At 41.2% G+C, this 25,667-nt stretch overlaps 1 protein-coding gene across 4 annotated transcripts in view; it reads right to left on the reverse strand.

The window, feature by feature from the left end:
• Positions 1-25,667, reverse strand: part of PIGN (phosphatidylinositol glycan anchor biosynthesis class N) — a 276,457-nt gene that overhangs the window by 95,324 nt on the left and 155,466 nt on the right. For all 4 annotated transcript variants that reach the window (XM_030203213.1, XM_030203186.1, XM_030203203.1 and 1 more), the window contains exons 17-19: positions 9,665-9,764; positions 9,459-9,560; positions 3,118-3,209 (exon numbers count right to left, since the gene is read on the reverse strand). In XM_030203213.1, the coding sequence (XP_030059073.1) occupies positions 3,118-3,209; positions 9,459-9,560; positions 9,665-9,764 (294 nt within the window). The remainder of the gene's footprint in view (positions 1-3,117; positions 3,210-9,458; positions 9,561-9,664; positions 9,765-25,667) is intronic.

Genomic DNA, 25,667 nt, shown 5'->3' on the forward strand with positions numbered 1-25,667 from the left:
GGAGTATAAGGCCTCAACTGGGAATCAAGCCCACGTTTTTTGCATGACAGTGCACCATTCTGGCACTGAGCCACTGGCTGGTCCCATCATATTACTTTTACTAGTAGACCCATTTCTGCTCAGTATTCCAAACTGGTTTAGAAATCTACGGTGAAAATAAAAATTTGAGCAAAAACAGTTTAATTTATTCAAATAGTGCTGTTTGAAATGAAATATTGAATTGTCATAAGCCAATAATGCTAATTTAGTATTCTTTTCAACTAAAATTAAAGAGGAAAATTTGATTTTTTTATAATAGAAAATATGAAGGAGTTAATCTGATATTACAAAAGACCAATCATAACAGTATTCTGCAATATCTAACAAAACATTTTCCATTACGAGGCTATGACCATGGTCTGCAGCCCCGAAAAAGCTCAGTATGCGGCAGTGGCCAAAAAATCAAACAGGATGTTAGCAATTATTTGAAAAAAGGGATGGTAAATAGGGCCAAGAATACTATAATGCCTCTGTATCACTCCATGGTGCAACCTCACCTTGAGTAATGCATTCAGTTCTGGTTGCCGTATCTCAAAAACACATACAGCAGAATTAGAAAAGGTTCAAAGAAGAGAGACCAAAATGACAAAGAGGATGGAAGTCCTCCCATATGAGGAAAAGTTAAAGATGTTAGAACTCTTCAGCTTGGAAAAGAAGACAGCTGAGGGGAGATATGATTGAGGTCTACAAAATCCTGAGTGGTGTCGAACGAGTAGAAGTGGATTGATTTTTTTACTTTTTCAAAAAGTACAAAGATTAGGGGACACTCAATGAGGTTACATGGAAATACTTTTAAAACAAATAGGAGGAAATATTTTTTCACTGAATGAAGAGTTAAGCAATGGAACTATTTAATGGAGGATGTAGTAACAGCAGTTAGCGAATCTGGATCTAAATGAGGTTTGGACAAGTTCCTGGAGGAAAAGTCCATAGTTTGTTATTGAGACCAACATGGGGAATCCACTGCTTGCTCTGGGATTGGTAGCATGGAACAGTGCTTGTGACCTGGATTGGCCACTGTTGGAAACAGGATACTGGGCTAGACGGACAATTGGTTTGACCCAGTAAAGCTATTCTTATGTTCTTATTGTCTCTATGAGAATCTATAAAACTGATTAACATGTTCCATCAGAACAAATGGCTTTGCTAACTGTCTGACACAATTATCATTGCTGCCTATGAAATAGGAAACCACGGACTTTTCTTATTCTGTCTCTACAATATGAAAAGTTTCGTAATTAGGCTCCAGGAACTCTAGAAAACTCTGATTTGCCATTTTGCTTCCATCTTCCATGTTAGATGAGGAGGTAGTGCATCCATTATAGGTCCTGTGTACTGAAAGGGTATGACAAGAATGGAGAAAAAGATCTAAAATTACTAAAATTAGAAGTGTGCATGTTTTGTTTTTTTCTGGAATGGCAGCATCTCGTCCATACTGGGCCAAAGACATAATTAAAAACATTCACAGCAGCAGAATTAAAAGGTAAAAAAGGTCAGTGATTAAAAAACAGTTGTTACCACTAACATGTATTTCAAATATAGCAAATGATAACACTGAAAACAAGTCTCGCTTTGAAAATATAAAACACCCATCACAAGAGCAAAGAATTTATAGTGATGGGTTGCCTAGTGTTCAACTTGGCTTTACATTAAACATTAAAATACAGACAAGTCAGTAATAAGAGAGGATATGAGAAAAATTAATCAAAACCTGATCTGCTCTAGATTGCACAGCCAAGAGACAGCTATCACAGGGGGGGGGGGGGTCTTTTACAAAAGGCATCTGTCATGAAATGCCTAGCACCCACCTAGGGCTAAACCCACAGTCACCTGGAGAGTCTATCCCCAGCACTGCTCAGGCCCGCCTGCACCTGGGCATGTGCTCTATACTAATCAACTCTCCACCCCTGCATACTAGGTTCCACTTGCCTCTGGGCGAGTCTCCCACCCACAAGTTATTCCCTGGTGATTTCTAGGACACTAGGGACACACTCTCAGGGGTCCCACAGTTCCTGGAAAGCACCCACAGACCTAACACACAAACCACTAGGATTCTTAGTCTAAGATATCAGAGCCAATAAACTAACAAGTTTTATTGTCACAGTTGAACAGTGAACCATATAAAACAGATGAAAAAGAACAGCAAACCAAAAAAGGCAAAACAAACAGGAATCAATTTTAAAACTAACACTTGTTCACTACCTGAATAGTGCCTAAGGAGTACAGAAAATATAGATGCTCACAAGTAACAGAATATAACTGCTCACAGAGCCTCAGTGAAGAGATCTTTCTCTCTCCTCTCCCTATCTGAGACTGACAGAAATCTAGTATTTCCAGGCTGGATTTGAGCTCCTGGGCCAATCAGAGCCCAGAACAAGAATTTTTAAAAGTAGCTGGCAACATCACATCAGGTTACTTCCTCTCTATGCTAAAGAAGGAACAGTCATTTTTTTCTGTAACAGCTTTAAACATAAACATGCCCCACCTGCTGGCCAAACTAGAAAAAAACACAATGAAATATTTTTATAGTTCTCATGCTAGAAAATTCACCATTTCGCCACATTGTGCTAGCGTTTTTAGCGTGCACTATGATTAGCGTGCATAAACACTAGAGATGCCCATAGGAATATATGCACAGTCCAAAAGCAAAGTGATGTGCTTTTGGACTGTGTATATGATAAGAATTGGGATTGTTGGGACAGAATTAAGTGGATGTTAGATTTAAGTCCCCACATCAGTAAGGTATGGTCTTTTCAAATAGATTGACATAGGAATATATGGGCATCTCTAGCGTTTAGCACATGCTTATTTTTAGGTCGCCCTAAAAACGTTAGTGCGCCTTTGTAAAAGGACCCCATAGTATTCAAATGTTGGTTCAAAAGCTTCACAGACCTTTAGTGCTTTAGTACTGTTAGCCTACATTGATGTTTATTGCACATACCTCATGACTCAAAAAATAATTTTAAAATTTGTATTGTAATATCTGGCTTACTGGTGCTAACCGCCACAAAACCTTAAGTGAAAAAAAAAAGACAACTACTGAACTCAAAGCTTTTGGAAAGACAATGTTGATCTTACACTAGAGCGATGTCTGACTCTCTTCCAACAACAGGCATCATTGGAAAAATTGCCAACAGGGAACATAAGAGAGCCCAGCTTAGTGTTGTTATCTGGAAAAATAGGAAAAAAATACATTTAACAATGCTATGAAAGATTACATACAATCAGAATGGTGTAGGTAGCCTATAGAACTCATTTATGTACAGTGGGTAGGAAGCAGGATTTATTCTGCATTTCTCTTTGTCTAATGTGAATATCTTCACTAACTCAAACTAAAAGCCAGATAAATAGATTTATGTAAATACTCCATGTACAAATATGGGCTCCAAACATATATCCCCATTTTCAATTTTTTTCTTGCTGAACCTATATTGTTAATAGGCTCATTTCTGGACTATTGTTGTGGTACACAGGCTTGAAGCGAGCCCCCCTTTGATCTTTGTTACCTCCAAACATATATCCAAATAGCAAAGCTAAGGAGTCAGGCTTAGCTCAAAACCATATTGCTAAGAATTTTATGTTTTTTACTATTCCAATCCTTCCTCACTACATAGTACAAAATAGAATATTTTGATACAAATCACTAAGAAATCAACATCGTCTAAATACATACAGCAAGGAGAACAAAGTTACTTTTTCAAAGAATCTGTGGGGTATAATTAGGGTTTCTGATCCTATGTCTTTCTAAAAGGAGTGGAGGAGTAGCCTAGTGGTTAGTGCAGTGGACTTTGATCCTGAGGAACTGAATTCAATTCCCACTGCAGCTCCTTGTGACTCTGGGAAGTCACTTAACCCTCCATTGCCCTGGTACAAAATAAGTACCTGAATATATGTAAACCGCTTTGAATGTAGTTGCAAAAAACCTCAGAAAGGCGGTATATCAAGTCCCATTTCCCTTTCCCTATGTATTTTAAATTGAATTATAGGTGTTTTCTGGCAGTTTTGTGTCATGAAATTAAATTCTATGTGCATACTTAGGTTGGTTTCATTTTACAAAATGAATATTTTTAAAGGAGGGGTTTTAATTCTACTGTAGCAGCTCCCAACCTTTTTGGCTCTGCAAACCCTGAGTTTGGTAACTACTAGCTTATTCCAACCACTCTCTTCTCTCCAAACCTGTATACACCAGATTTTCTCCTTCCCCCAAGCTGATCCCCACTGATAGGATCCAATTCTGTGGGTAGTCTGGGTGCTCAGGGTGGGATAGTTTGTATTTGTTTGGCACTCCCAATCATTTTGAAATATTGGCACCTATGTCCTCATCTACCATCTTTCTCTGCTCCCCTCTCCTGTTCTGGCTCCTGTTGGTCCCCCAATCCTACTACAAGTTTTGAAAACTTTTCTTCATAAGGCACTAAATAAAATAAATAAATACATAATTTTCTACCATTATTAGTTCAACCTTTATATATTAGTCATCAATTTTCTCTGCTTCTGTAGTAGTCCTGCAGACTGCTTTGGGTTGTAATACAAATGCTGTTAAGGGTGCCATATAAATGCAGAAATCAGTTAAATAAAACAAACCTTTCAAGAACTTTTGATTCTTATTTTGTTTGTGCAGTAAATGTACACATAAACAGAGCATACAGGAGTTGAGGTAAACAGAACATCTCCACCCCTTTCAAATCTCACTTTGTAATTTAAAGTCTCCAGCTGCAGTGCATGAAGTAACTTCCTTTTTCCCTGTAGCCAGGGCCCAAATACTGTCACCACCAGGGGCACCCTAGTCGGTGTTTGTCCTACGCCAAACTTTTACAGTGGTGCTAAAGACAGCTTGAGTGCAGCCTACTTGCTTTAGTGGAGAGAATTGGCTCTGAGGGACTCCTCCTTTCTACTCCAAAGATCTTGCAGGCTATGTCCATATTAAGAGTCCACATGTGCAGTTGCATTATCCTGCTCAGCCTGTAGGCCAGGGTGTTGTCTCTGTCCGCCAGATAAGTGGCTTGAAAAAACATGCCACATCCAGATGGCCTCCTGACACAGAGGGCGGGATCCAATGCCCCCCTGCTTGTTGGTGTAATACATAGCAACCTGATTGTCTGTTTGAATTAGAATGATTTGACAAGACAGTCAGTCTCTGAAAGCCTTTAGAGCATTCCAGATAGCTCAAAGCTCCAGAAGGTTGATCTGAAGATTTGTTTCCTGGGCAGACAAAGCACCTTGAGTGTGAAGCTCATCTACATGACCTCCCCATCCCAGGAGAGATGCATCCATCATCAGCACTTTTGTGGCTGAGGAATTTGGAATGGAAGTCCCAGAATCAAATCTGATCAAATTGTTCACCACTGAAGAGAGTGTAGAAGCTCTGGGGACCCCTGGATGACATGGGTGGCTTGATACCACTGAGAAGCTAGGGTCATTTGAAGATGTGCCATGGGCATAATGTACATTGTGGAAACCATGTGGCCAAACATTTCAACATCTGCCGAGCTGTGACCTGCTGAAAGGCACAAACCTTGGCTGCTAAGGAGACAAGATTGTCCACTCACGTCTCTGGAAGGTAGACTCGAACCGTTTGCATGTCGAGCAGGGCTCCTATGAATTCCAATCATTGAACAGGGTGGACAACGGACTTGGGTTAGTTTAAAATGAACCCTAGTAGCTCTAGCACCCAAATAGTCATCCGCATGGACTCCTGAGCACCGTCCTTTGAGGTGCTCTTTACCAGCCAATCATCAATTAGGGGAACACATGAACTCCCAGTCTGTGCAGTGACGCTGTGACTACCGCTAGACACTTAGTGAAGACCCTGGGAGTTGATGTGAGGCCATAAGGCAACATAGTAACATAGTAAATGACGGTAGATAAAGACCTGAATGGTCCATCCAGTCTGCCCAACAAGATATAAACTATTACATACCATGTAAAATGAGGTTATGCATACCCAAGTTTGGTTTGTCCATGCCTTTCTCAGGGCACAGACCATAAAAGTCTGCCTAGCACTGTTCCTGTACTAAACGTTCTGAAGCTAACGTCGAAGCCCCTTAAAACTTACACTCCAGCCCATCCATATCTATTCAGTCATGATCAGGGCACAGACCGTAGAAGTCCACCCTGCACCGGTTTTACTCTCCAAATACCAGCATCAACACCCAATCTCCAATCTCCGCTAAGATTCCATAGATCCATTCCTTCTAAACAGGATTCCTTTGTGTTTATCCCACGCATGTTTGAATTCCATTACTGTTTTCATCTCCACCACCTCCCGCGGGAGGGCATTCCACGTATCTACTACCCTTACGTGAAAAAATACTTACTGACATTACTCCTGAGTCTGCCCTCCTCCAACCCCAATTCATGTCCTATAGTTCTACCACCTTCCCTTCTCCGAAAAAGGTTTGTTTGCGGATTAATATCTTTCAAATATTTGAACGTCTGTGTCATGTCACCCCTGTTTCTCCTTTCCTCTAAGGTATACATGTTCAGGTTGGCAAGTCTCTCCTTGTACGGTTTGCAATGCAAATCCCATACCATTTTTGTAGCTTTTCTTTGCACCGCTTCCAGTCTTTTTACATCTTTCACAAGATACGGCCTCGAAAACTGAACACAATACTCCAAGTGGGGCCTCACCGATGACTTGTAGAGGGGCATCAACACTACTTTCTTCTGCTGGTTATACCTCTCTCTATGCAGCCTAGCATCCTTCTGGCCGTATCCGTGGCCTTGTCACATTGTTTCTTCACCTTCATATCCTCCAACACCAACACCCCAAGGTCTCTCTTCTGAGTCGAGCTTACTAATCTCTCCCCTCCTATTTGGTCTCTCTCTTGGGTTTCTACACCCCAAATGCATCACTCTGCACTTCTTGGCATTAAATTTTAACTATAATATCAACAATTCCACCAGTAAATATTTTTCTATTATAACTCTTAGTCAGACTTTACTAACGTGCCATATACCATATACTGTGGTGTCAGCCCGCAGCATTCACCATCATAGCACCAGTCCTGCTTCCCTCCTAACATTCATGGCCATTCTATTAAGTCACTGGTATTAAAATACTGATTATATGTAGATAAGATCACTTATCTGTGGATGGCTACAAGATGCCAACGGTAGGACCAATGTTGATGCTGCTGGACCTTCAACATTGTGTGATAGTGAGGTTAAAAATAAGATTCCATCGTTATTCCATTTCTATCTTTTCTCCTATCTCCAATATATCTGAAAAAGGTCTTGTCACCTCTCTTTACATCTTTAGCCATTTTTTCTTCCGCTTGCACTTTCGCTAGCCGTATTTCCCTCTTTGCTTCTTTGAGTTTAATCCAATAATCTTTTCCGTGATCCTTTCATTGCGTTCTTTTGTATTACTTGAACAAATCCTCTTTTGCTCTTATTTTTTCTGCTACTTGTTTGGAGAACCATATAAGCTTCCTGTTTCTTGTTTTTGTTTACTTTCCTCATGTAAAGATCAGTCACCATATTTATAGCAGCCTTCAGCTTTGACCACTGATTTTCCACTTCTCCTACGCCTTCCCACTCCAACAGCTCCTTCTTCAGGTATTCCCCCATTTTATCAAAATCAGTATATCTGAAATCCAGTACTTTGAGTTTTGTGCATCCACACTCCGCCTTTGCCCTTATATCAAACCATATTGTGTGATGATCACTATTACATAGGTGGGCACCCACCCGGATATTGGAAATGCTTCCTCCATTCGTGAGAACTAGATCCAGCATAGACCCTTCCCTCATGGGTTTCAACACCATTTGTCTGAGCAAGGCACTTTGACAGGCGTTCACAATCTCCCTACTTCTTTCCGATTCCGCAGATGGGACATTCCAATCCACATCAGACAAGCTGAAATCTCCTAACAGTAGCATCTCCCGCTGAAAGTGATGTGCCCTGGGAGCTGAGGAGAGGCCAGAAGGCAACATGCGGTACTGAAAGTGATGTGTTCCCAGCTGAAATTGAAGATACTTCTGGTGTGCTGGAAATATCGGGATGTGAGTATATATGCATCCTTTAAGTTCAGAGAGCGTAGACAATTGTACTTCTGAATCATGGGGAGAAAGGTGCCCCGGGAAACCATCCTGAACTTTTCTCAAACTAGGAATTTGTTCACAGCCCTGAAGTCCAGAATGGGACGCATCCCCCCTAACTTATGCTGCATAAGGAAGTACCTGGAATAGAATCCCTGTCCTTCTTCCCCTGGTGGAATGGCTTCGACCGCATGGGCCTTTAGAAGGGAGGAGAGTTCCTCTGCAAATACCTGCTTGCTCTGACAGCTGAATGAATGAGCTCTCGGTGGGAAATTTGGAGGTTTGGAGAGCCAATTGAGGGTTTATCCGAGATGGACTAATTGAAGAACCCACGGGTTGGAGGTTAGAAGAGGCCACCTTTGGTGAAAATTACTACTTTTATACATCCTTGCACTATGAGATCTTATTTGCTTAACCATTCTTCAAACTGCAATACAGAAGGAGCTGTCTACCTTATTATATGCCCTTGCCAAATGATTTACATAGGCAAAACTATTCATAAAATAAAACCAGGATGATTGAGCACAGGAGGTGCATCAGACGAGGGGATATCGCGGCCCCTCTAGTGAAACATTGCATCGAACAATCACATAACTTTGCGGATCTACAATTCTGTGCATTCAAAGTTTTCTCTAAACATTGGAGAGGTGGAAATTTAGATCTGAGTTTATTACAACACGAACAGAGAGCAATTTTTGAGCTTGATACCTTCACCCATCAGGACTGGGTCACCTATCAATAAATACTCCTGTTGTCTCAGTCTTGAAGGCCCAGTGTTGCTTTTTTTCTGTGTATTTCTATGTATGCTGTTTACCCTCTCTGTTTGGTTTGAATATAAAGGACACCACACAGCATGCAACTCCATTACTCAATATGTGGGAAAAACAGTTTATCACAGCCTGAAGATAATCAAAGCAATTTCTGAAGAGGAAGCAGAGTTATCCAAGGAATTAACAAGGTTGATTCTGAAAAAGTCACTCACCAGAGTCACTGTTCCAGCTGAATAGAGGTCAACAGACAAATTGAGGAGGACCTCTGGTGTAGTGTTTGGGCCTATGAGTCAGAAGAATAGCTGAAACTCATGAGTTCAAATGCCTCTCATCAATATACTCTGAACTTTTGCGTATCATTTTACCTTCCTGTGCTTTAATTTACCTAGTTTTAACAGTGTTCATTTTTCACACTCCCTTTTGAAAAATGTTCATACAGGCAGGAGAACTGCTAGCCAAGCCAGAAGCAGATGTACATATATTTCTTAATCTTACCATTTTAAAGCATGCTGGGGTTTTGTCCGGACAAAAGGTGATAGATTAAAAAAAACAGCTATTATCATAAATTAACTAACAATTAACTCCTGAAAAACAAAAATACCACACCTTGAGACCATTCATCCCTTGAATCCACCGGTGTATCAGTGGCCAACCAGCAAATGCAATCAGTCCAATGGTAAGTGTAGAGCGGTAAAAGAAGCTGAGCACCTAGTCAAATAATCCAACAGGAAAGGATAGAGAGAAAGAAAAGAGATGAGTAAAATATTTAAAATACTGAGAAATAAAAAAAGGTATATATATTCTTAACTTACAAGTATTTCAATTCCCAGAGCAAACAAAAGGAATAATCCAATGGACTGAACCAGGGGACAGGCTGACAGGAATGTGAGAAGGTCCTGAATGGTCTTGAATCTATTGAAGAAGATTGCACAGATATATCATTATCTTAGATTAAATCAGTAGCATTAAAGAGGAACTCTGCTGAAATTTGCCTATACAATACATTGCAGGCTTTTCTCATCTGAGCTGCTGAAAAATGCTCACCCAAAAATTAAAAATAAATTTTCCCTCCAATTGGGAGACACTGGACGTTTTCAGCTATTGTACATCCAGAAAGTGGTCAATATTCAGCTAGTAGATAATCACTGCTTGCAAAATTAGATCTGGATATTTATTACCAGGATATATCTGGGCATTGGCACTGAAAATCTGGGTTACAGGCATGTGACTGATATTCAACGTCTTACCAGCATAGCTAACTGGGTAAAGTTAGGAATGCCTTTGAATTCGCTTGTGTGAATAGTAAATGCATGTTTGTATTACTAAGAAACAGCACCCGTATTTCAGGAACAATGTATACTATTTTCAATAGGGGGAAAATGATTTTTACCCCCTTTGTTTCAGGGTAAGAACTACATGAACCAACATGGGAAATGTTGACATTTAAAAATCATAACTAATTGTTTCCAGCAAATTGTGGCAAACTCACCAAAAACAATCAGGAACACTTTTTGATTACGTTTGGTGACATTTCCCATCTTATTTCAAATGTATGCACATCCCTATTATAGGGTCTGATTTGATAACAGGACGGTATGTGACAAGCCCAGCCTATTTTATAAAGGCATCAATTGTCACAACATCTCAAAGTAGGTGAAGCAACAAAACAAACTTTAAATAAACAATCTGCTTTGAATAGCAAGTAATCAGAAGCTTAGAAGCATATGAGTAATTTTGACTACAATTTCAGCCACTGTGAACACTGCGTGCCTATATACAGGTGCCCAGAGTGTGTCTGAATGCCACATATTCTATGAAGAAAAAAAGGTGCCTACTTTCCTTTATAGAACACTACCAATTGGGCATAAACACACATATCTGGATAGGCATGAACATTTATGCCAGCCATACAACTGGTGTAAGTAGTTGCATCTAAATTCCAGAAATAGAGCTATAACTTAATATTTTATAAATGTTAGCACTCACTTTATAGAATGAGAAACGTAGTAGTGATTGATAGCTTCAATATTGAAAGTAACATGAATGGGTATTGTGGCAATTTTTTAAGGACCTGTGTGTAGGAGAGGAGGACCTTACTGTGAGGTCTATCAGGCCTTGCTGGAGTGGGTCAGCCTCCCTTGTGTGCCATTAACAGGAGATGTTATGTAGACTATCATTACCAGTGTAGAAAGCAATTAAAAAGTTACAGAATGGAAAGAGTGTGGGCCCTGATGGGTATCTGCTGGAGTTCTATAAAAAATTCCAAGAAGAAATAAACCCCTTACTACAAGAGATAACATAGTAACATAGTAAATGATGGCAGATAAAGATCTGTACGGTCCATCCAGTCTGCCCAACAAGATAAACTCATTTTACATGGTATGTGATACTCAAAACATATGTAGTGTAAGGGATTGGGGAGACGTCAAACTGAGAGAGGGCTGAGACAGGGGCTCGAGGAAGAAGTATTCTTAAAGATGAGAAAGTTTTACTCTTGGGTTCCTAGTACATGGGGAATTCGCCCCCTAGTGGCCAAGAGACCAGTTAGGATATTGAATAGGGGAAGGAACTACCATCCCCAGGATCCATCACTCTCTAGGCAAGACTCACAGGAATTGGAGGGTGGGGAAGATGATTGGGAAATGGTCTCTGATCAGGGTGATGAGGAACAGCTGGGGGAACCTTGTGGGGAGGAAGCTATGGAGTATGATAAAAGGGAGGCAGCTGGGGAGGAGTGTATGGAGATCTCAGCTCTGGCCCGGACTCCAGGGGGTAAAGTAAAAAGATTTCTATCTGCTGTGATACCAAAATTGTTGAAGACCGGGGAAAGAAGGTTTATGCATTGGGGAAGGAGCCTGTGGAAGAGGTTGGCCGGGTGAATTGCCTCTGAGGGCGGAAAAGTGTGTTTAAAGGAATGGGGATATGGGAAAGAAATGAAATGGAACTGTTTTGTTGAACGTACCAAGGATAGTGTGATGAAATGCACGGATGTTTCAAAGTTAAATGAAGCTAGCAAAGTGCTGAAGAATTAAAGCAGGGTGTGTGATGAAATGCACTGATGTTACAGAGCTAATGAAACTGACAAATTGCTGAGAAGTTAAAGCAGTGTCAGAAGGAACTGGACACACATTAGGGCCTCCTAGAGAGGTATGCTGGACTATGTTAAAGGAAAAGGAGAACAATAAAGGTTATGAATTGTGTAATCAAAGATTAAGCCAAATAAATTATTAACTTATAAGAAGCGTTGTAGTTGCTGTGCGTTTGTGAGTGAAACCTTTTGTGAGGACAACAGAGGGTAATGATCACTGGAGAAGAGGGCTGGAGCCCGGTAGAACTGAGTGAGGACAAGACGGTGGTTGAAGCCTCCTGGCCAACAGTGAATCTGAAAAAGCTAAGCAGTATCAGCCTCGGCCCGTTTGTGGAAGAGGGCCCAGCTGACAGTAGACAACATTGATAACAGCCCCATTGAATTCCAGAATAAAATTTAATTTCACTTCACATATCTGTATTATCCTACTCCAAAACAAATGGACACAGCAAGTTAAAAAGTGCAATAAAAACTGTAATTCACACCAAATCAAATACAAATCACAAGTTATGACATATAAAACCTGAATAATCTACAACCCAAACTTAGTGACAAAACTAAAGCCCCATCCAAGGTACCAAATCTTACTTCTTAAATGGTCAATACTGGCTCTCCTACTACAAGGCTCTTTTTTGTTTGTTTTTTGTCTGAGAAGTAATTTGAAATTATTCCTTTTATACTATATCACTCACTTGAGGAAAACTCGGCTTGTTCTCCTTCAAAAACATCCATCAAAGTCTGAGAAAGAATACTGGGGTTAATCTGGAGGTCTGCATGTGGCCTCTGATGGGAAGGAGGTATGTGGGTGTGAAATAGAATTCTCTCTCTCTCTGAACCATGCCAGAATGTTTAAAAATCCCACTGCAATTTAAATTTTATCATTTTCAAAACAAACATTTGTTCGACATCCAATTATGGATTCTTACCCAATAATGTGTGGTCTGTTCGGATCAGCTTCAGAATCATGCAGAAGACTGCAAAGCTTTGGTGAACCTGGAGGACGTACTGAGCCAAACTGACAAATTAAAGTGTAGCAAATCACCTGGACCGGATGGCACACACCCAAGGGAACCCAAAGAACTCAATCACGAAATTGCTGATCTCCTGTTAGCAACGTGTAACCTGTCGTCAAAATCGTCCATAGCACCTGAAGATTTGAGAGTGGCCAATGTGACGCCTACCTGGAGGAAGCTCCTAGGAAATCTGCAGGAGAACTGCTGGATGCCACAATTGTGCTGCTGTGCAAGCAGCAGTGGGAGGCTGAGGACACGGAGGGCTATTGCTCCTTGCTCAATGTAAACATGAAGCTCCTAGCTAAAATACTGCAAAACAGGCTGGAGGGAGTACTGCCTTTGATTGTCTATCCGGAATCAGCAGGGTTTTGTTCATGGTCACACATCCATGGATAATAGCTGCAGATTAATTAATATATTACACCTGGCTGAAAGTAGTGGAGTAATTGAGGCAGTGGTGGCACTGGATGCTAACAAATCCTTCAACAGAGTCTGAAGATGGGCCTACCCAGCAAATTCATGGATTAGGTCTCTGCCCTTTAGTCTTCACCATGTGCCCAGCTTCATGTTAATGGTGTGTTGTGTGCTCCTGTTTCAAACCACAGTGGGACATGGCAGGGATGCCCTCTTTCTCCTGCACTGTTTGATTTGGCTATTCAACTGTTGACTCAATCAATACAGGATTCCAGATCAATCAAAGGGTTTGTGATAGAGTGTGTTGAACATAAATTACCTCTTTACAAAGATGATGTGCTGGTATATATGGCTCAGCTTGATACATCAAGAGCAGTTCTTATTTCTTTGTTGGAAGAATTTAGACAGATATCAGAATACAGGCTTAACTTTACTAAATACGTAGATAGTACGTAGATTGTGCAATACAAAAGACTACTTTTATAAAGAAAATAGTGGTTTACTACTACTACTTATCACTTCTATAGCGCTACAAGGCAGAACACAGATACATTGATTGACAGTTCTAAAGCTGGGATGAGCTTCAGTTTGAAGGTAGAGGACTGGTAGAAATGATCATATGTGGGATCAAGTAGAATGATCAATGGAAGTCAGCTTGGTTGGTGTTTTATATAAATAAAGAAGTCGAGGGACTTTGAAAAAAAGATTGCGTTGGCGGCAAAAACACATAGTAAAAGTTTTTTTAGGTATATTAAAAGCAGCAAGCTGGCAAAAGAATCAGTTGGACCGCTAGATGACCAAGGGGTAAAAGGGGCGATCAGGGAAGACAAAGCCGTAGTGGAGAGATTAAATGAATTCTTTGCTTTGGTCTTCACTGAGAAAGATTTGGGAGAGATACCAGTGCCAGAAATGGTATTCAAAGCTGACGAGTCAGAGATACTGAATGAAATCTCTATAGAACTAGAGGATGTAATGGGGCAATTTGACAAATTAAAGAGTAGAAAATCTTCTGGACCGGATGGTATTCATCCCAGAGTACTAATAGAACTGAAAAATGAACTTGCAGAACTATTATTAGTAATATATAATTTATCCTTAAAATCGAGCATGGTACCGGAAGATCAGAGGGTGGCCAATGTAATGCCGATTTTTTTAAATGGTTCCAGGGGAGATCCGGGAAATTATAGACTGGTGAGTCTTACATCAGTGCCGGGCAAAATGGTAGAGACTATTATAAAGAACAAAATTATAGAGCATACTCAAAAGCATGGATTAATGAGACAAAGTCAACAAGGATTTAGTGAAGGGAAATCTTGCCTCACCAATCTATTACATTTCTTTGAAGGGGTGAACAAACATGTGGATAAAGGTGAGCCGTTTGATATTGTGTATCTGGATTTTCAAAAGGTGTTTGCCGAAGTACCTCATGAAAGACTCCAGAAGAAATTGGAGAGTCATGGGATAGGAGGTAGTGTTCTATTGTGGATTAAAAACTGGTTAAAAGATAGAAAACAGAGAGTTGGATTAAATGGTTAGTATTCTCAATGGAGAAGGGTAGTTAGTGGGGTTCCCCAGGGGTCTGTGCTCGGACCGCTGTTTTGGAGTAACTAGTGAGGTAATTAAATTTGCTGATGACACAAAAGTTATTCAAAGTAGTTAAATCGCAAGAGGATTGTGAAAAATTATCTTATGAGGCTGGGCATCTAAATGGCAGATGACGTTTAATGTGAGCAATTGGAAACTGATGCATGTGGGAAATAGGAACCGAAATTACAGCTTCGTCATGCAAGGTTCCACGTTAGGAGTCACCAACTAAGAAAGGGATCTAGGTGTAGTCGTTGATGATACATTGAAACCTTCTGTTCAGTGTGCTGCGGCGGCTAAGAAAGCAAAGAGAATGTTAGGTATTATTAGGAAAAGAATGGAAAACAAAAGTGAGAACGTTATAATGCCTTTGTATCGCTCCATGGTGCAACTGCACCTTGATTATTGTGTTCAATTCTGGTCGCTGCATCTCGAAAAAGATATAATGGAATTAGAAAAGGTGCAGAGAAGGGCGACAAAAATGATAAAGGGGATGGGACAACTTCCCTAAGAGGAAAGGGTAAAGCGGCTGGGGCTCTTCAGCTTGGAAAAAAGACGGCTGAGGGGAGATATGATAAAGGTCTATAAAATAATGAGTGGAGTTGAACGGGTAGACGTGAAGTGTTTGTTTATGCGTTCCAAAAATAATAGGACTAGGGGTCATGCGATGAAGCTACAAAGCAGTAAATTTAAAATGAATCGGAGAAAATGTTTCTTCACTCTATGTGTAATTCGTTGCCACAAAATGTGGTAAAGGCGGTTAGCTTAGCAGAGTTTTAAAAAGGTTTGGATGGCTTCTTAAAGGAAAAGTCCATAGACCATTATTAAATTGGACTTGGGGAAAATCCACTATTTCTGGGATAAGCAGCATAAAATGTTTTGTACTTTTTTGGGGATCTTGCCAGGTATTTGTGACCTGGATTGGCCACTGTTGGAAACAGAATGCTGGATTTGATGGACCTTTGGTCTGTCCCAGTATGGCAATACTTATGTACTTTCTATTACCTTGATCAGAATGCCACTTTGGTAGACTGATGTGAGCTATACATTGTGTTGGTTGTAGTGTGTCTGTATTTATTTTACATGATTAAACTGTATTTTATCTTTTCAGAAAAACACCCCTGAGGTAGCTCAAAAGAGCAGAATTATGACCACCATTTTGATGACTGTTTCCAAGCTGATACACTTCTGCCTCAAGCCCACCAGCAGTCACAGCATAGCATCCCTGTAGCTCGCAGGGATCCCTAAAGCCCTGCTAGCTGAAGAAATGTGAAGCCCATCTCTAGTCTGTAAAGCTCGGCAGTCAGAGGCAGCAGGTTGAACCGCTGATATCAGCATTGCATGCATGCTCATTTTCACACTAACTGAGAAGCTTTACAGATTGGAGGCGGGTTCTACATTTCTTCAACTGGTGAGGCTTGGGGATCCTTGCCAGCTAAGGTATTTTTTAAAATTTTAATGGGAGATCAGGTAGGGCAGAGAAAATGGGAGGGGGAGGGTCTAGTGCCCAGACATGTTAATCATTGCCCTCTCCTTAAAAAAAATCATGTCTGGCTACTGTATTGCTCTGGAGGCAAAAACGAATTTTAGTAAGTGAAGCCTTTTATATCTTCTGTCTTTTTGAATATTTACAATACATAAATATCTACAGCATCTTCAAGAAAGTTTCACTTATGTAGGATAGCACTGTTTAGACAAAAAAAAAATTAACAGTAAAAATAACTACCACTTTGGATTCATTCTTTAAATGCAAAAGCAAAAGCAACCGTAAATAAAATAAATATTACAACAGATTCAAGGAACTCGAGAAATATCTCCACATTGCAGAAAGATGAGGCACAAATATTTTTTCTACTTACAGCTGGTGGCAGAGATAATAGCAGCCTAAATGATATCATAGATGAAAAATACAGCAAAAATAAGCTACCATCTAAGCAAAAATAGTTGACATATAGTGAGACAGTCCCTTCACAGCAGATTTAGAAAATACCATGTCACAACTATAACTGATTTTGGATCTCATTCAAAAACATATACAAAGATTAAATGTAAATTGTATTCATAATAGTCTGTTAAGCAGGCAAGCACATGCATGGAATTTATTATCCACAATGCATTCTTTAAAAAATTGAATGCTTCAAGAAGTAATCCTCTAGGAAGAATTTATTTTATCATCACTGTCAGAGCTTCATGAGGAAGTTCACTACAAAAGATAAGTGGCAGAAAACCCATCAATATCATCTGCATTCTGCTGAACAATAAAAGGCAGAGCTGATGTCAGAAGGGCAACAGCAATGCCAATAGACTTCTGTATGAACAAGGAACCAGCAATTACCATCTGCACTTGTAGGGACTTTATGTCAAAGAATGAAATATAAAATGCTTGACATTTTCTAAGTATTGCATGATTTTAAAAATGTTGTAGTTTCCTCCTGATTTGTCTGCTTCTCTTTTCTTAGTGGATTTTTTTTGTTTATTTGTTTTGCAAGGAAGTAGCCAGTGAATATTAAACCATTTCTTTCTTTCTTATGTCACTACTTAAAGTTTTCAAAGTTTCTATTTTCATAAAATTGGAAGATAGTTATTGAATATAAACTGCACAAAAAAGTAGTTTTGTCACCAGAAACAAATCGGTGACCCATACTTTCCATAAACTAAGAGATTCATCATGATAAATCCATTTTCACAAAATTTGCTATGCCTGAACATTCATTTGCTACAAATTGTTTATCAGGAACCAGAAACCAACCAGACATGTATAATGCCTCAGAAAAGGTTATTGTTCGAGACCTCATCTGGAATACTGTGTTCAGTTTTAGAAGTCACATGTCTCAAACAATAGAAAAAGCATAGAGGACAGCAAATAATGGTGCACAGTTCATACCCTATATCCTAAGTGGTGAGACTTAAACCATTAACTACCAAATTGATGTATGGCTAAAACTATGGGCCCTGTTTACCAAGACACACTAGCGTTTTTAGCGCGTGCTAATGCCATAAGACACCCATATATTTTTATGGGTGTCTCTAGTGTTAGCGCATGCTAAAAACAGTGTGCCTACAGCATGGCTTAGTAAACAGGGCCCTATCCTATATAATAATTCTCACCATCAACGTTCTAAAGTAGCTGCCTGTGTCCATGGCTACTGAGCTAGGCTCCGTAGCCAGGCTGACATCACTCACAGCTGATTCCCAGGCAGGGGGAGGAGTAGGGAAACATGCTGTTTCCCTACTCCTCCCCCTGCCTGGGAATCAGCTGTGAGTGTGCCGCTCCCTGCAATACGACAAGCGCGGCACCGCAGACAACCCCCCCCCTCGGCGCATCACCCAAGCCCCTCCCTCAAACACATCAACACCCTCCCGGCACCACCCAAGCCCCTCCCCCCAAGTACATCAACACCTCCCCCCCACAGGCACATCAACCCCCTCACCACCCGCAGCTGCCAGTTCAAGACCCCAACTCTCTCCCTCACTCCCTCTGATTTGCAAAGACCCCCCTCCCTCCGATTTCCAGACCCCCCTCGGAGTTCCTGACCCCTGGACCCCCCTGCCGTGACCCTCTCGAGCCCCCCTTCCCGCCGCCGTCGCGTACCTGTGCTGGTGGGGGACCCCAACCCCCGGCACCCGAAGTCCTCTTCTCGATTGCGCGACGTGGACGAATGACGTGATGAAGTTGGAATCTGTTTGTCTGTGTGCGTCTGACGTCAGATGCACGAACAGAACCTGATTCAAACTTAATCACATCATTCGTCCACGCCGCGCGGCCGAGAAGAGGACTTCGGCTGGCGGGGGCTGGGGTCCCCCCCCAGCACAGGTACGCGAGGGTTGGCGGCAGGAAGGGGGGCTCGAGAGGGTCGTGGCAGGGGAGTCCAGGGGTCAGGAACTCCGAGGGGGGTCTGTAAATTAGAGGGAGGGGGGGTCTGCAAATCGGAGGGAGGGAGGAAGGCAGGGAGGTGGAGTCTGGAACTCGGAGACAGGGAGGGGGGTCTGCAAATCGTAGGGAGAGAGGGAGGCAGGGAGGTGGGGTCTGGAACTCGGAGAGCAGTAGGGGTGTGGAATTCGGAGGGAGGGGGTATGGAACGGGGGGGGGGGGAAGTGGGGCACGAGAGGGGAGGAATGCACCACCTATACAAAAACTTAAAAACAAAACAAAAAAACAGGGGGACGACCCTGGAACTTGGAGGAACGGAGGGAGGGAGGGACGACGACCCTGGAACACGGAGGAAGGGGGGACACTGGAACTGGGTGGGAGGGAGGGGCCCCAGGCACAACACTCTCTCTCACAGACACACACTCGCACACACACTCGCAAATTCACTCTCTCTCTCTTACACACACTCACTCAAACATACACACTCCGAGGAAAACCTTGCTAGCGGACATTTCATTTGTTTCTGAAACGGGCCTTTTCTACTAGTGATTTTTATAATACATCACTGGCACATAACAAAAATAACAGTGGAAACAAGTAAAGAACTATTGAATGATTTCAAACTGAAAGATTATAAACTGATCTATAATAGATCAGTGGCACCAAATGAGACTTGTATCTCAACTGTGATTCAACGAGTTTCCTACAGGTAAAAAAAGCCAGCGAACAAAGTTACACCATGCTTTGCACAGTAATATGTTGGTCTGCCAGAACATGACCATCTGATATTCTCACTGCTGTGGTCTTTGGCAATCAAGTGGCCTGTGCCATCATTGTGCACATCGTCGAAGACGGTTAAGTGGTCTTAGGATACTCAGACAACCTTGCTTGGTTTTATCAACGTTGACATGCAAATATGCAGTGATTATGTGATGTCTGAATTCCTTTTGATCCATAGACTTCTTACCATGAATTAGCCTGTAGAGAATCCACAAATTGACAATTTTCATGTCAAGTGAACATTTGAAGAGGCCAATACCATTTCTTGCCTTGGATCTGCACTGTGCACTTGCCTGCATGCCAATCATGTACATCTATGTCACCTGTGTTGATGTTGTATTTTTTTTAATAAGCTCCCATCTAAGCAAAAATAGTTGACATATAGTGAGACAGTCCCTTCACAGCAGATTTAGAAAATACCATGTCACAGCTATAACTGATTTTGGATCTCATTCAAAAACATATACAAAGGCTCCAAAAGCAGCCAGTTCATTCAAAAAAGTGGGCAAGGACACCTATCAGCTTGCAGACCTTAACTATGGAGCTCTATAAACAGAAATATTATCGAGAGCTTCCACAAGGAAAAACATCACTGGTCAGAATAATTCCATAACACCACATGTGCATTAAATGTATACAAAATGTCCAAAACATTACATAGTCAAATTTACAAAAAGGAAGAGATATTTAGCTTTCTCAAAAAGAGCACCTATGGCTGTCCATTTAAATATGAAGACTCTCAGATTCCAATACCAAAAAATAGGCAGGCAGAAAAAGTCAGCTACTTCAGCATCTTTAAATATGCTCAAAATTATAGAGCATTGAATTCCCTACAGGGGCCCTATTTCACTCACTTTGTGTCCAGCAGCGATTACCTCAAGCCGCTTTCAGCCAGTGTTGAGACCTTCTCCTTGCATGGCTTCGCCTACTATGATACGACTTCCAGTTTCTGTGCAGGTGAGGCCTTTCAGAGAGATAGCCCCAATGCTGATTGAACATGGCTTGAGGTAATTGCTGCTGGGGAGAAGTATGGAAGACTGCAAGGAAGGGGGAGGAAGAGAGAGGGAGAGATGTAGTACCCATGGTGGACAGATGGGAGAGAAAAAAAAAAGGCAGGTTTTTGTGTTGAATACAGAAATGGGCGACTGGGCTCCCTTCATGCAGGGGCCCGGGGAATCTGACCCTTTTGTCCACTGGTAAAAGTGGCCCTGCATGTATTGTGGTGTATAATTAGGTAACACATAGACTGAGCAGGACTAGCCCATTCCCTCCCTTATATACAGCAATGTACTAATGCCATTTGCTGCCACAGATCTATATATAGATCATGCAATGAATCAAGTTCTGCAAATTCCTAAATTCAAACATTGGCACATATATTACACATTTTGATGACTGTACACATCTACAAACTGTGTCAGTACTTTAAATGTATAAAATAATACGCACGGACAAATTATAAGCCAAGAACAACAACCTGTCAATTTTAGGAAAGTATATTTGCAAAAACAACACTTACAATTAAAAGATAACAAATATGAACAAATGTTAATATTGGAACTTAAATATCACATCACATCTTCAGATCTTAAGTACAGTACAAATTAAAGTAACTAAACGAAGTCCATCAGGTGATTCATATGGCATGATCTATATATATGGCGGTGGCCTTTAACGGGGCTAAGGATCAATACTGTCTTATAAAGAAAAAAACATTGGCAACACTTGTTACAGAAATATGGGTCAATAGCCTGAACAATACAATGATAAAGAAAATTCTCATTTTAACATGAAAACAGGCCCATTAAACCTCGATCTAGAACACAGGAGAAAGAGAAACTAAGGGAATTCAGAGGCAACAAAGTTACAAAATTAAAAGTTTTAAGCATGAAACAGCAAACCACTTCATTACACCCATTATCACTTAAAGATGGAACGGAAATAACAGGCTTAATCAACTTTTTTGCTTGTAGGAAAAAACATTCTAGGACAAAGAAAAATACCAGTAAGGTCCATCTAGTCTGCCCAGTAAGGTGGCTAGAGCTGTACCTGCTGTGCCCTTTGTTTCAAGTTCTACCATCTACCACTCTATGTCTTTGTTTGGGGTTGTAACTGCTGCTCTGTGCAACTTAACTCCCTTCTATGCTCTTGTTTGGGGTTGTACTTGCCACTCTGTGCAGGTTACACTTATCTAAGCCCTTGCATGAGGTTTTACCTGTCATTCCGTGCAGGTTAGACTACGCTTTGCCCTTGTTTGGGGTTGTTTGGGAAGCTTGCCAGGTGCCCTTGGCCTGGATTGGCCGCTGTCATGGACAGGATGCTGGGCTCGATGGACCCTTGGTCTTTTCCCAGTGTGGCATTACTTATGTACTTATGAACCTGTTATTTGAAGTGTGAAGGTCATTTAAGTTTTGCCTTGGACATAGGAAGCAAAGTTTCTAATCGAGGTTAAGGCTTCAGTTTAATACCTTCTAAAAAGATCTTGTGGGGTCATCCTTAGTATTTTAGGAAAGTTCAGAAACTGAAGTTTGAGATGGCTGTTCAAGTTCTTAAGATGATCCAGTTTCCTATTATAATTAACTTTATCTTTATTTAAACCAGTACTAACTGCTTTGACATTCTCGAGCTCTTTTTCCAATGCTCCTATCTTCCCCTGATATTCCTTTAAGCTGACCTTGGTTCCCTGCACCATACTTTTCATCTCAACAAAATAGGGATGTGCATTCATTTGAAATGACAAAGAAACAAAAATGAAATTTTGGGTTTTTTTGATTCCTGTATTGTAAATAAAATGCACTCTTTCCCAATAATATACACACTATTTGCGCACTATTCATGCATGTGTGCCCTATTGGGAAAGAATGCACATTCTTTGCAAAACAGTGAGAATTAGTTATGACATTGCCCCACGAATGAGAAATAAAATTCTGGTAAATGACAAACAAAAAACTAAACAAAATTAAAATACTTGGACTCCACACCCCAAGCTGTGCAGGGCACACATTTGTAGAACAATCCAATCTGACCATCAAAGCCCACAATTACTCCAGACTGACCATAAGATGCTTTATAAGGGGGAGAGGTGAGGGAGGCTACTGATCATGCTTGCCTCAAAGCAGTGGCATAGCTAGGTGGGGCCACAAGGGGGCCCCCCAAATTTCTTCTGGGCCTCTGGTTTTGCTTAATTTCACTAAAAGGAGCGTGCAGGACATGAGGGGAAGAGACAGCAGGGCGGGCAACATGGCGGCACCGGCAACGGGTGCTAAACGAATGCTTCAGCTTGCAGGGGTTAGGGACCCCCCCGCAGGTATTTACAGCAGCAGGATGGCACACCAAAACGTGCCCCCTCCCACCGCGAGGTCTGGCTACACCCCTGCCTCAAAGTCATCTCCGTCTGCCCCTTACCCCTTGTCAGCTTACTCTGGTGAGCATCAAACTGCAATCTCCTAGTTCTGACAAATGGAAATCTCTCGGCATCTCCTTCACTCGTTCAGAATCAGCCACCCTCAATCCTGGTGGCTGATGTGAATGAAGACTGAAGAAAACCACCTCTTATAGCAGACTTGACCCTCCATCGGCTGAAAGTGCAGTGCCATATTCAAGCACTTCATCTGGACAATCTTGCTGTGCCACAAACCCCACGATCTGAGGCCAGCAGGACTCACCACACTCATCAAGAAGGGGTAGGTATGCTCTATTCCCCTTCTGCCTGTGGATATTTCAAGGAAATGCAAATGGGGAAAATCAGCAAAGCAACCCATTTTTTAACATTTTACTTTCTAAAAATTAAAATTCAAAATGCATAAAGTAGGAGATTACTTTATTGATCTACAGAGCATACTCAACATGAAAGATTATACAAAGATTCAGAAATTAAGAATAAGAAACCAAAAAGTCTTGATTGTGTAAGTCTCCATACCCTTTGCCACAGCTCCATTATAAAAAATTGCCTTAACAAGGCTTAGAATACGTTAAACATACCCCCTGTGTCCAAACACATTAAGTGGACTAAGCCAAATTCTCCTGTATAAAGAATCAAACCATTTTAATGAAGCTAATTTAAAGCAAAGCTCTAATTATGCTGAATACAAAGCTGCTGAAAAATAATGGGAGAAAGTTATTGAAAGGTAGAAATTGGGGGAAAGCTAAAAGAAAATGTCAATGTGTTTGAATTTTTCTTGGGGCACAGTGAAGTCCATCACTGTAAAGTGGAAACAGATTAGTACAAACAGGAAACTGCCTTGATTAGGCCATGTGAGGAAGAGTGGTAAAGTGGCAAGTTTGTGTAAGAACATTCCCTCAGTGGTGTTGAAGTTAAACCATGTGGCGCTAACCTGCTGAGTCGGAGGGGTGGGGCTTAGGCAAGGAAATGGTTAAATGCCCTGGGGCAGAGAGAGAGAGAGAGAGAGAGAGAGAGAGAGAGACTGACCCCCCCCCCCCCCCCCAGTACAGAGGTCTCCTGGAGAGAGGCTCCAAATGAGGGGAATCTTCCCAGAGTGTTGACTGGGCTGCAGTACCTGTGGGGGAGTTCAAAGGAGGCAAGGAGTTGCCCTAGCTCAGAGGTTTTGCACCCAGTGTTCAGTAGTAGACACCCAGGAATTATGTAAGAAGAAACAGAAGACTGCAAAGGTAAAAGAGAGCCTTTATTTATCTGTGAAGATCCATGTCCTGAGTGTCCCAACTGGAGACTGGATTTGTGTGCGAGTAATTTGAACTGTGTTGAGTACAGGAGTGTGGTAGCCGTGTTAGTCCACTCTTAAGGTTATCAATAGAAAGGTAACTTTAAAACCATACAAGAACGTAAGACCTTTGAAGTCAGAATGATTGAATATTTTAACACCCAACAGAAAGGACTTAACAAGGATCTGGGGTTCCTAGCCCATTATAAACCATAAAGCTGTATTTCTCTGTTGATCACCCCACCCCTCACCTATCAACACCCATCCTGTTAGAATATCAATGATATGCTTTGATGTCCCCATGCATACCTCCTACCCACCCCATCCTCCCACCCTGTCAGCCTGTCATAGTAATGCTTGAATGTTTTCACTTATATACACTGTCAGCTAGCACATTTGCTTATTTCCGATCTGACGAAGAAGGGCAACCTTCGAAAGCTAATCAAGAAATGTATTAAGTTATGCCCAATAAAAAAGGTATCATATTATTTTCTTTTCCATGTTTTATTTTGTTTGATTTCTATTGATAACTGTGTTGAGGAACCTGATGAGATTAAAAGTGTTAAGAGATTTCAATGTGGTTGCTGCCCATGTTTGAGCCTAAGTCTGTCACAGGAACAGTCTGTGCTATTTTGATTGCTGGTTCAATAAAAAAGCTTTTCTTTCACTTACACTACACTCTGCCTGTGTCTGTGTGGGCTCCATGCCTGTCTGTCAGCCATGCAACCAAAAGCCACCCTCTCCAAAATCAGTACCTGTGGGTTAAGGGAACTGCTGAGGAAGGTCTTTGCAAGTGCTAAGATTACTTTAAAAGAACTACAGCAGACTGGCTGAGACTGAGGGAACTGTAGAATTGTTCAATAATTCCAAGGTTATTTATGGACCTATATGGGAGGATGGGATGGAAGAAGCCACTGCTTTAGAAAACCTATATGTCATACTGCCTAGCATTTGCAAAAATACACTGAAGGGACACTGCACACGTAGAATATTTTGTAGTCGAGTTCAAAATAAAAACATATTTGTCTCAATGCTAAGCAACAAGTTTAGTGTAAAACAAATATATTACATTACCTTGATAACAGGATGGCAGAAGAACTGTGGGGAATTTTAAATTATTGCAGGAGACTGAACTGTCTATGCCACAGTGTAAAACGTGAGGAGAAGAAATATCATGCGAAATCTGCACAACAAAGCTCCAGTTAGAATGGAGAGAGGAAAACCATGAAAGAATTGTACCCAAAACACCAAGAGAAGTGAGAAGAGCCAGAAGGAGAGAGTAATCCACTAAATCAAAGGCACCATTAAAGTCTAGAGAGATTAAGAGAACATTCAACCCATTATCGCTACTACTACTAATCATTTCTATAGCGCTACTAGATGTAC

Source organism: Microcaecilia unicolor, chromosome 1 (genome assembly GCF_901765095.1).
Source record: "Microcaecilia unicolor chromosome 1, aMicUni1.1, whole genome shotgun sequence".
Classification (NCBI taxonomy): domain Eukaryota; kingdom Metazoa; phylum Chordata; class Amphibia; order Gymnophiona; family Siphonopidae; genus Microcaecilia; species Microcaecilia unicolor.